This window comes from Vigna unguiculata, chromosome 1, assembly GCF_037176805.1.
Source record: "Vigna unguiculata cultivar grain cowpea cultivar isolate G323 ecotype 2 chromosome 1, ASM3717680v1, whole genome shotgun sequence".
Classification (NCBI taxonomy): domain Eukaryota; kingdom Viridiplantae; phylum Streptophyta; class Magnoliopsida; order Fabales; family Fabaceae; genus Vigna; species Vigna unguiculata.
In genome coordinates this window covers 22,063,568-22,076,157 of record NC_140792.1, presented here as the reverse complement: position 1 = coordinate 22,076,157, position 12,590 = coordinate 22,063,568, and the positions used below count along the sequence as shown (strand labels likewise).

At 33.5% G+C, this 12,590-nt stretch overlaps 1 protein-coding gene and 1 non-coding gene across 2 annotated transcripts; one reads left to right on the top strand and one right to left on the bottom strand.

Annotated features, from left to right (window-relative positions):
* The first annotated feature begins 2,083 nt into the window (after nt 1-2,083).
* On the top strand, nt 2,084-2,190 carry LOC114165575 (small nucleolar RNA R71). Its single transcript, XR_003599734.1, has one exon. It is a non-coding gene; the product is annotated as a small nucleolar RNA R71 (small nucleolar RNA).
* Nucleotides 2,191-5,489: 3,299 nt separating this feature from the next.
* LOC114185234 (histone H3-like centromeric protein CENH3) lies at nt 5,490-12,303 on the bottom strand. The gene is made up of 5 exons (XM_085670507.1): nt 12,141-12,303; nt 11,933-12,064; nt 8,288-8,362; nt 6,448-6,523; nt 5,490-5,822 (listed from the first exon to the last, which is right to left on the bottom strand). Exons 2-5 carry the CDS (start codon nt 12,008-12,010, stop codon nt 5,767-5,769), a joined length of 285 nt encoding a protein of 94 aa, XP_085526633.1. The 5' UTR covers nt 12,011-12,064; nt 12,141-12,303; the 3' UTR covers nt 5,490-5,766.
* Nucleotides 12,304-12,590: the final 287 nt, after the last annotated feature.

The window sequence follows — 12,590 nt, the reverse complement described above, 5'->3', positions numbered from 1 at the left end:
ATTGCTCAAAGGTCACACAATGTCTTACTCACCATTATATTTCTAATCTCACATGGAATGAGAAAGCTTTCTGGATCTTTCAATTTGAGAGGTAATTTTTGTTGAATTATTTCACTAGACTCCTTTTGATGAGTCCATCTTCAAGAGAAAGGAAGCCAAGAGGAAACCATTCAGAATTGATGAGACTTCCATGAAGAAGGATGAAGGCACGAAAGCTAGAAGATGAATGAAGAAGTGGTGTGGAAATGGTGTTTAAAAAAGCTCTGAAGTGAGGTTAGGCGAACACTCAAGGAAGGAGGCTAGAGGAAACCACTAAGGGAAACTCTAGCCTAAGTTGATTAACAAAAAGATAGGAGTCAAGAGTTATCTCAACAGAGTTTCTCTACTATACTCATGAATCAATTTACAAAGGTCCTAAGCTATCGATTTATGGTAGAAAATGAGAGCTAAGTGGTCTAGAAAAATGGAGGTGAAAAAGATCTAGAATGTGGTATTTGGAGCCAAAAAGAGAGCATGAGGGAAGTGTGACTTGCCACCTAAGCAAGTCACATGGAGCATGCATGGAGGCGCCTAGGAGAAGCTTGGTGACCAAGCTTTGCATAAGAAGGATCTAGATCCTTGAGAAATGCGCTCTCCTTTTTGGTGGCCCAAATCCAAGCCCAACTCTCCTTTGGTCCAATTAATCTTCAAGGCCCAAAAACCCTCAAAGGCCCAATACATGACCTAAAGAAAACCTTATTCTACTAAGTCCAAAATACAAGGCCCAAAATTAAACCCTATTCTAATATTTACAAATAAAAAGTCTTAGACTAGGTCTTCACATTTTCCTTGGACCATGTGAAGTTCATCTTGGGCCTTGCATCTACATTTGAGGCTCATTCCTCTTATATTGTCCTAGTCGTTGCTCTTGTTGTAGGTCCCTTGGCTAGAGACATCTCATCACCTTTGCAAGCATTATGGTTTCATTTGCTTGAAGCTTCCTTTTTCTAGACAACAAGTCTTTCATAAATTTAGCATAGCAAGGCATTTTCTCCAAATCCTCTGCAAATGGAATATTAATATAAAGCTTCTTAGAGACATCAAGAAATTTTGCAAATTGCTTCTCTTTTTTTTTCTTCTTCAACCTTTGAGGGAATGGAATAGTAGGAACATATTCTCTCATTTTACCCTTTTCACTCTTTTGACCTTTCTCTCTTTCATTCTTCAACTCACAATTTTTTTGCTCATTTTTTCACTCCCTTTCACAATATCATCTCTTCGTTCATTTTTCTCATTACCCATATCACTCCTTTTCTCATTTCTACCAACCTCCCATTCTTTAATTGAATTGTCTTACATTGTTCCTTTGGGTTTGGAGGTGTCACTAGGGAATGTTCTAGGAGACCTCTCTGAGATTTGTCGTGAAAGTTGACCAATTTGATTCTCCAACTTTCTGATTGAAGCTTCCTAGTTCTTGAAATTAGTCTTTGCCTCATTTATGAAATTAGAAGTTTGCTCCATAAATGTTGAGGTTTGCACAGTTAGCTTCTCCAAAGCACTTTCTAAAGTAGATATCTTATTTCCTTGGTTGCTAGATTGTGCTTGATATTGATATGGAGGCTTTGGTTGATTGGATTGATACAAACCACTCCAAGGTGTGTTTGGTGAACTCCTTTAATTTTTATTAAAATGGTTTGCAAACTAATTATGTTGTTGGCCCACTACATTCACATGCGCCTCTCGATAAGTGACTTGACATTCACCATTTTGATGCATTCCTCCACAAAAATCACACATTAGAGACGTTGTATTAACTGCTTTTGCTTACATATTACCCAACTTCTGAGTCAACTCAGCCATTTATTATGTTAACAACTTGTTTTGAGCTATGATAGCATCCAAAATATTAACCTCTAATGCTCCACCTTTTCTATTTTGACCGTCAAATTGCATATTCACGGTATTATTTGCCATTAACTCAAGAGTCTCAAAAGCTTCCTTTGATGTTTTCAAATTAAACGATCATCCACTTATTGCATCCATAATTGCTTTAAAAGAGGGTGCAAGACCATTGTAGAATATCTGGACTTATAACCAATTTGGTAAAGCATAATGTGGGCATTTCCTCAATAACTCCTTGTACCTTACCCAAGCCTTATACAGAGATTCAATTTCTTGTTGCACAAAAGTAATGATTTCATTTCTCATTCTCATTGACTTGGATGCAGGAAAGTATTTGGTTACAAATTTTGTAGCCATATCTTTTCATGTAGAAATAATGCCTTGAGGTTGTGTTTGAAGCCGGCTTTTAGCTTTATCCCGTAATGAGAAAGGAAAAACCCTCAAGTGATTTCCATCATCTAAAACTCAATTAATCTTCAAAGTGTCACAAATGGCCAGAAAATTCTCCAAATGAGAATTGGGATCTTCTGAAACTACACCTCCAAATTGATTATGTTGGATGACTTGCAACAATGAAGGCTTGATTTCAAAATTGTTGGCTTGAACAGGAGGTCTCACAATGCTCCCTTGTAATTATTAGTATTTGGCATTGAATAATCGCGAAGAGTCCTCCTCACAAGTGGGTCTTGATCTGCCCTTATTGATATATGCTCTTTCTTATCAATTGATGGCTCTGCTTTTCTTTCTTGCTTCTTCTTTCTTGCGCTACTCCTATTACATCTAGCAAAATGATCAATTTTAGGATCAAAAAGCAAGATTTTTTCTACAACTATACCTCGTATAAACAACTTAGAGACACAAGATTCTAATAAAAAAATTCACGTGAAAACAAATTAATAACAAACAAGATAATTAAAACAAGAAAAAAATAACAATAAACTAAAAACAAAATAGTTTTGACTACCTGAAAATTAAAACTCAAATCTTAAGCAAACTAGATCACTAATATCAATAGGAAAATTAGTCATTGGCAACGATGCCAAAAACTTTATAAACGTTTGGCAAGTGCACCAATCGTTAACATAGTAATAAAATATCATCCTCTGGATTGACTCGTTGAATACTAAACTCCTAATTTACATGATTTTGAGCAAATGATATTCAATAGAATTGCAAGCATAGAATTATAACAAAAATTTCAATCAATATAAGAATTGTTAGAGGATTGATTTCATACTCTTTTCTATAAAATTCTATCCTTTCAATTGATGCAAGAAATATAATTATCTACCCGAGTTTACTCAGAGTTATTTTACCCCTAATCCTTTAGATAGGTAAAACCTATTCATTGAATTTAAACCCCTAACCTATTAGGTCAATTACAAAAATTTAATAGAGTCATGAAAAACATTAATCATCTCTATTGCAAACTAATTAAACATGTCCAATTTCTCAATTGTGACATAACCTTACCTGTTCAATTTATAATTACAAATAATCTTCAATTTCCCAATTGTGAAATTGCTCATAGAATAAACAAAAAAATCATAAACATAACACTCAAATAAATAATAGTAACGAACATCAATTGTCAAGAAATAGAAACTATAATACAGAGTCTTACATCAATTCTCCAACAAAAACAAAATTAGTTTTGTATAATGTAAAAGCTAAAAATTGGCAAAAGAAGAGAAAATGATGAAGATGAGGAGAGACTTTTTTTTGTTAACGATCCTCCCCTTTTATCTTTTCTACATTTTCTCCACTTGTTGAGATGGTTATTTCTCTCCCTTAACCATTTCCCCTTTTTTATCTTTCTTTTATTTTCTTTTTTCTTTAAATCCTTGTCAATCCACATCATATTAAGATTTCTCGACTAAAAATCAACATGTTGTGGGAAAATCCACAAGCCACTTGGGAAACTCGCTGTTTTGCACTCTATAATCTGAAGCCAAATCCATAGGTCATAGAAAAATTCACCAGGCACTTGTAGAACTTGTTATTTTGATTCCTTCACATTTGAGGCCAAATCCACATATCATGGAAAAATCCACCAAGCACCAGTGGAACTTGTTTTGAATCCTACATCTTTAAAAACAAAACCACAGGTCACCAAAAAATCCACGAGGCACTTATGAATTTCACTTATTTGTTTTCTTCACTTTTGACACTAACTCCCTTCAAACTATGATTGCACACCTCAAAACACCTGTTTGCACAAACAATACACCAACCTAAATGTATGGTCCGAAACAAGGATAATGCAAGATGAAATCATTCCAATAATGCAAAAATGAATAAAAATGGCCTAAACTAATGTATGAATGCACATAGATTTTAGGTTTAATTACTCGGATAGTACCCATTTTGGTAGAGGTGTGTCAATCTAGTACCCGCTTTTATAAAAATGTCAATTGCATCACACCTTTTGAAAAAGTGCTTCAATTATGTCCCTTTCAGACGGAGTTGATTAACACTGTTATCGACGTGCCATATGTCAGTCATGGTTTTTTTAACTTTTTTTAGTTTTTTTTAATTTTTGGAAAAAAAAAATGTCACGTGTCAGGTACCTGTGTGTGCCACGTGGCATTGCAATGCCACGTGTCAGTGTCACTATCAGATGTCATTGTGTTGATTTTGATTTAGTCCCCAAATATGTCTTTTTGTTTCAATTTAGTACCTACTTATGTGTATCTGATTCAATTTTGACCTAATTTTTGTTAATAATTAAAATCCATTTTTTATAAAATTAAAAGTAATTAAGTATAAAATTTTTACAAAAATTAAGTATTTAATATTTATATTAAAATTTAGTGGTAAAAATCATTTTATTAAGTCATTTTTAATATAAAAAAAAAATAGTATAACATTCATACAAATAGAAATTTCGGTTTAAAGTTAGTAAGAGACAATATTGTTCTATTTTGGGAAAAAAATAATAATTAACAAAACATGAGTATTTAATAAAAAAAGTAATTAATAACGTAATATGTTGAAAAGTCATTTTTAATAAAAAAATAGTAGTATAACATTTATACAAATAATAAATTTGATCTGAAATTAAGAGAAATAATATAAATATTAGTACTTAATTTTGTAAAAATATTTATACTTAATTAGTTTTAATCTTATAAAACATGGATTACAAAAATATTTTAATTATTAAAACAAAATTGAGACAAAATTGAATCAAATATATATAAGTAGGTACTAAATTGAAACAAAAATAGATATATTGGACTAAATCGAAATCAACACAATGACACTGACACGTGACACTAATGTCACGTGGCATTGCAATGCCACATGGCACTAACAATGTCACGTGTCACACACAGACACCTGACACAACACATGACATTTTTATTTTATTTTTTCAAAAAATTTAAAAAATTAAAAAAAAAAAAGTAAAAAGAAATTAAAAAAATAAAATAAAAAAAACCGCAAATTGACACATGGCACGCCGTTAACAGCATTAGTCAATTCTGTTTAAAAGGGACCTAATTGAAGCACTTTTTCAAAACTTAGAATGCAATTAACACTTTTTTAAAAGCGAGTACCAGATTGACACAACTTTACCAAAGTGGGTATCATCCGATAAATTAAACCTAGATTTTATTTTTTCATCAACATTATGGATGGAAATTACTTGAAATATTTCATTGGTACAATTTTACACCATTTCGTCACTCATCAATTTAAAGTCGTCGTAGAAACCATTCTATAATGGTTGATTCTTAATTTGAGTTCTATAATTGTTGTCTCAACTATAAAAAGAGTTACATTATATTTCCTAATATATAATACCAAATAAACACTCTAATTTGGTAACAAGGTTTACACGCAAAAAGCACTCATAGTGGTGTTACGTCTGGCATTGTGCATTCACCAAGGCCTTCCTATTCCTCCAAACCTCCGAGCCAACTGAATATCCTTTGTCACTTAGATAACAAAAAGAGAGAACTCAAACATACTCACATGGGAAGAAATACTAAAAAAAAATTATTATTATTATTATTATTATTATAAGCTTAAATTATAATGGGAACCAGAATTCTAAAGGAAGTAAAATGGGTCAACCAGAGTAAAAAAGGAAAAGCCACATGAGACATGAGGAACAGAGGCAACATTTGGTGATATGGGAAGGAGGGTTCTGCAACCCTATACATGACCAGAGGTAATAAACTCTCCGCTATGTTTATATCTTTCTTTATTCAGCATTCTTTATAAAGATATACACCAATTAAAAGGTAATGGCGAATCAGAACTATAAGTGTATTTGTCAATTAAAACAATGCGTATTTTCTCTTAAAAAAAGGCAAAACTTTCCACCCAGTACAGCACCGGGAAGTTTTTTTCCTCTAGCATTTACTCCGTCATACGGTAGAATATCCTTTTAATTGTAACTAATAAATTAATAAAACAATTAATTTATATGTAACAGAAGAAACAAATACATTTATCACAAATAAAAGCAGGTATAGAATCTATGAAAGCCAAATTCATGGATGATTAGATGATCCACGAAAAATCTGGTTAAGAATTTAAAAAATTATATCAACTTACTAAGAGTAATACGCCTAGCGTGAATTGCACAAAGCATTCCATCTTCAAACAAGTGAACTAGACATTCTTCAGCTGCCTGCAGTAAGGTTATATAAATTCCAAAAGAATTGCATGTTTTATGAGAAATTTGGTTAAAAATGACACAACAGGAGAAAATGAATAAATGATTCTAAATTAATGTTATTAACAAGTGAACAAATCACGACCACAGCAGCGCTATTGACAAGGACTCGATACAAGGCATCCAAAAACACATCGGAGATGTAAACGTAGCAAGCAAATGGTGAGACACGTTAAAAGGTGTGGATGGGTGATCAAGAGTGAGTTTTGATGTCAGGCAACTTTGAGAGGGGAGAAGTACAAGTGTATTCCCTGCTTAGAAGTAAAAATCTTATGGAAGAGGAGGAAATCCGGTGAATTCGGACCTTTGTTGGAATAGGTTCTCCTTAAGGTTTGAACTCGAAAACATTGGATTCGTTTTCCGATAACATTGTTACTAAAAGGTTAACCAAATCGTCCAGGAAACAAAATTCCTTAACAGAACCACTTACGCTTAAACTCTTCCTTTTGTTTCCCTCGAACTTGGGAGTCGATGAAATAGATTTGGTTTGAAATAAAATTGAAATTTACAACCTAGTACGTTTAGTTACATCAAATAATATTGCAAATTTACACTAATTACGCTTACCTTCCCCCTCCTCCCTCATTAAGAATAACAATAATCCAAGCATAGGGTTGGCCACCCCTTTTCATTCCATAACCTATATTTTGATTTTATAATATCTCCTTTCCTTCCCATTGTGATAGCAATGTTGAAAAAGTATTCCGGAATTGATTACATGAATGCAATAATAAGAGAACAAAAACATTACTTGCTGTCTAAAGAAGCATACATTGCAACTAGCGTGTTCATATGTTGCTCAACCCCAGAGATAACAACAAAAAGTTTACATTCTTAAAAATGGGTTAAAAATCACTTTGATCTCAATTAACGAACACCCTTGGAGACAAGTTCATTGGAACAGTCCTGAGACACTGTCCCCTTTTCCATTCACCCTCCCCTGAAGTTCAGATTCTTAAATATTGGTTAAGAACAGTCTTGGAGACAAGTTAGTTGGAAGAGTTCTGAGACACCACACCCTTTTCCACTCCCCCCTCTCCCTGTGGAGCCTCCCTGACCTTTCCCTCCATACACCCAGGAAAGAAAAAAAAAAAAAAAAAAAAAAAACTTCAGCTACGCCTTTTGAATTCGTAAGGATTTATGAAAAAGAAAAGGGACCTTGCATAATTGATGCCTTAAATTATAATATAAAAAAAAGACGTTAAAAATAGAGATTTCTAATTAAATATTTATCACTTGGAGTCTGATGAAACACATCTTAACAAGTTACTTAGTATTATTCTCATTTCATTAAGACTGCAACTAACTAGAGCATCTTGATTTATAGTTATACATTGAATTTCTAAAACCTCAATTTTCACAGATCAATGGTTTTTGTTTCTAAGCAGATTTAGTAATATTGGACAGATTTTCAATGTTTAAAACCATGCAAAAGGCACACAAATAAAATAAATTTACAAAAAAAAAAAACAAATTGAATTGAATTGAGGACTGCAGTACAATCTAATAACACATTATTTTAAGTATAAAAATTTAAAAGAGTTCACCTAGCAACAAATTGACACAAGGTCAGGAAGAAGTTGTGTTAAAACAATTTAACTAAACATGGATTTTTCTTTTTATGAAAACAGCCTTTGCGTTCTAATTAGATGAATTGAAAATTTGCAACATTCTAGCACTCTAGCGATAACTCAAATGCACATGGAATAAGTTGCATACCTCCTGCAGTGCTACCACAGCTTCAGGCGTCCAGCGAGACACCTCCGTAGAGAATTGATGTGTAATTTGTTTGACCTACAGCCAAACAAACATTGCCAAAACAACGTCAACAAACTTCTCCCAAGATTTAATTCAGCCAAATAAGATACGTGATGCTATGTGTAATACCTCATTTAAATAATAACTTTAATTTAAATGAAATACACACATATAGAAATTTAGTGACAAGTCCTGGAGTATAAACGCTACTCCTGACAATATCCAAAGAATGCTAGGAGAAACCAAGGCACGTGATGCTAGGTGTAACACCCCATTTAAATAATAACTTTAATTTAAATGAAATGCCACACAGATAGAAATTTAGTGACAAGTCCTGAAGTATAAACGCTACTCCTGACCATATCCAGAGGATGCTAGGAGAAACCAAGCACATTACGATGTCAGATACAAACGAAATCCAAGGACTTAACAATAGTTAATAGATTACTAAAGGGCAAAGTAATACATGGACCATAGCCCTAAAGAAAAGCCCAAAGAAACATGAAGTCTAGCCCAGGTAGACTATTCAGCGGAACCATCCCTTCCCTGTTAACCTCGAGTACCTCTCGCATCTGCTCCCATCAATAAATTGATGATCATCGCAAAAGTAGAAGAACAACATACAAAACAATCAAACAAGCAAGGGTAAGCCAGAGCCGAAAAATAGTGTTATCATGCAATCATATACTCTTTCACAGTCAACTATACATACATCGTCCAAACATGTTATGACCTTTCACACAATACACTAAGACTCGAGATGACTCATCCAGATACATATAATCTAGTCAGATTTAGCGGAGGCTTACACTTGTGGTGGATTACCCTGCTCACCCCCAAGCTAAGTGTTACAATTATTACAATGTTTCAATCCCCACACACAAGGTTAGCCCTACTGAGTTTCAGGCCTCCTGCTACTCTCACCACAAGAGTCAGTCCGCTCTAAGTGAGACTAACTGACTCTTTAGAGTGTCAAGATTCAACCTTACCTTGAATCCTTACCAAATTATATAGATGGGGCACCACCATGAACTCCCACTAACAGGGGTCATGGAATTACGTCCCGACCACTGAAGCACGACCATGAGGTCTCACCTAGAGGCTCATGGGTTTACGTACTGACCACATACCAATCATACTTAATCAATCAAGTAATATTTATCACACATATAAATCTCATACCAACCTTTTTAACCATTCCTCATCCATATTCCATGTTGAATCAATAAGAACTCATCCTTCCCAATCCACGAATATAGAATTGTACCTCATGCCGATACCATGTCAAGAGTCATCCTTTCTTATCCATGAATCTTTCCATATCTCATATCAAATCCATACCCAACTCATCATATTCAATCCATGAAACCAACCATACATGTAACATGCCCAAATCATATTGAACTCATCCATTACAGACTATAGATTATCTCATTCATACATAATCACCCAATTCATACTTTAAGAGCAAGATCAACACAAACATAGAGCCAACAATTCATAACAAAGAAACAACCAAATAGGCCGCATTCTCGCCCAGCTTCTCGCTCAGGCAGGAAGGCCTCGCTCAGGCGAGAGGGACTCTCGCTCATGTGAGCTACTTTCGCCTAGGCGAGAGCTCGACATCAAGAATAGTGGCCTTCAAGCGAGGGAAGTCTCGCTTAAGCGAGACACTCGCTCGCTCAAAACGTGGTTAGTCGCCTGAGCGACAACTCGTGTGAAATGGCCTGCGCGAGCCTCTATTAATCTTGCCTGGGCGAAACATGCTCGCTTGGGCGAGAAAACCAGCGCTCACTACTGTTCTCTCGTGCAGCAGTCACCCAATCACGTTCCAAACAGTTCAAATATGCATTCCAACAACTCATATTCACACACAGTCTATTTAATCATGAAATAAACGTACAACAAGTAGATCTCACGAAATATACATAAGGATTTAGCTTCCCTTACTTGGAAATTGCTAATACAGGACCTCACACTGCTTTGAATACAGCAAAGAAGATTGCAAAATTGGTTGCAGAGTCAACCATGCACCGGCGGAACATTGATTTTTTTTTACTTTAAGTTTTACATATTTAAAAAAAATAATATTTATATATTTTTATTATATTTATATTAATTTTAATGATTTTTATTTTATTTTTTATATATTTTGAAAAAATATATTTATATATTATTACTTTATTTATATTAATTTAGTTTGAAAAAGTTTTTTTAAAATTTAAAAATCACATTTTTTCTCTCTATTATATTTTTTTATAATTTTTCATTTGGCTTCTATCTTTTTTATGTCTCCATCTCTTTTTCTTTTCTTATTTCCATCTCAATTTTTACCATCAATTCTTTATTATTTTCAAAATCAAATTGTACTACACCAAGATTGAGGAGTTAAGGAACATTTTGGGCCGAACAATTTCTTCTTTTGAGTAAGTTCATTTTTTATCCTTTTTTTTTCGAAGTAATATATTTTCTTCTTATATGAGACTTTTCTATGCTCTAGGCATATCTCAATCTCTTAGAGATCATAAAATCATACTCTAATTGTTTATCAAACTCTTATTTATGTAGCTAAAGTTATTTTAGACTTTGAAGTTGTGTAATTGAGAGCAAGATTAGTACTCTACTATAAGGTAAGGGAAGCTAATCAATTATTAGTTTTCTTAAAATATTAAGTCTTGCTTTGAAGATTTAATTTGGGATATTCATAATTTTATCTTTTTGTAAATAGGTGAGAGGTGACAAATTTATATTAGAAAAATTATGACAAAGAGTACAAGAATTGATTCTCTTTTTTCAAGAGAAAGAGTTGTGATGAAGATGAAAAAAATGCATCCACGTTTATCTAAAATTGAGAAACTTTATGAGAATCCAAAACTTAGAGAAAACAAAAAACAACTCTCTAAGGTTCCTAAAATTACATATAAAGAATTTGAAAATGCTTTAGAAAGTGATCACGTTTTCCAATTTGGTAATACATATAAGGTAACTCTTTTTTAATATATTATTGTTGATGATAAATTTTATGTTACTCTTTCATATATATTTATTGTCATATTGTTTGGATTCTATTGTCATGAGTGTTTATTTTGAATAAAAAAAATATCTAAAAAACTGAAAATTTTTAATTAAAAAAAATAATTTATATATAACAAATATAATTTGGTCCCCTAAAATTTGTGTTCAAGTTCCACCACTCCGACCATGGCTAAGGTCGATACCAATGTTGTGGACACAGTACAATACATATGTTCTGAGGATTTGGGGCATCTTGGAGATGGCCATGACAGTTACAATTGAATATGACACTATAACTAAAAGTTTATGGAATTATATGTTGTAAATTTTAGTTGGAGTTTACGGTTGTCTTTAATTTAGGAGTTTTGCTTTCAACTTTGTTGGATTAAGGTGTTAATAAGCATCTCCGTTAAGTAGAGTAAGTTTAAATTCATCTTTTTAATTCACATTTTAATCTTGCTAATCACCACATATTGCTTTAACATTCTACAAAAGCAGAGCTAAGTGGCAACCGGTAACACACAATTACCATTTTCAAACTATGAGCCAATTAATCAACACAATACCAGGGGATTTTGGGAGATGGCTTACCAGATTTGTGACATTATTCACCTCACAGCTCGCAACCCCACTTTCTTCGCGTCGTCCACCCTTAGCTCGCCAACACATACCCTTTTTTCGCCGCTTCAAAACGACCAGTTACATCACCCAACATTTGAAGACCTTCCACGGCCAAAACCTTAGCTTAGTCACAGAGTTTATTAAATGATAACATGGGATTTGGGAGCATAATGCTTACCAAATAAAAAATGGAAATGTAGGAATCAGCAGAAACGAGATTTGATCGAGGCAGCAGGAAACGAGTTTCTCTTCTTCACCAGAGAAAATATGCAGAACAGAGGGGAGAGTCTTCGCGAGTGAGAGGGAGGAAAAACGAAAACCCCATCATTCTACATATCATTATTTTGATTATATCATGATACATGTTATCATTATTTTTATTTTATTATTATTATTTTAATTATAAGTATATATAATATGAGAAATAGTTTTAAAAAATGTATATTGTAAGGCCCCATTTTTCCTGTCCCTAAGTGGGCCTAAGGGTTGGCCCAATGTATATAAACCCTGCTATGTTGCCCTAATCCCACCTCACATTCACTCTTTCAGAAACCAGCCGCCATCCCTCACTATCTCTCACGAAAAGCTCTGCTAGGGTTTACCCTAAGGTCCCCCTCCTTCAAGCTCA

Coding starts and splice junctions, on each gene's coding strand:
- LOC114185234 (XM_085670507.1), bottom strand. CDS start 12,010: ATGTGTTGGCGAGCTAAGGGTGGACGACGCGAAGAAAGTGGGGTTGCG. Junction 8,363..11,932: donor TGAATAATGTCACAAATCTG/GTAAGCCATCTC, acceptor GTTTGGCTGTAG/GTCAAACAAATTACACATCA. Junction 6,524..8,287: donor CTGTGGTAGCACTGCAGGAG/GTATGCAACTTA, acceptor ACCTTACTGCAG/GCAGCTGAAGAATGTCTAGT.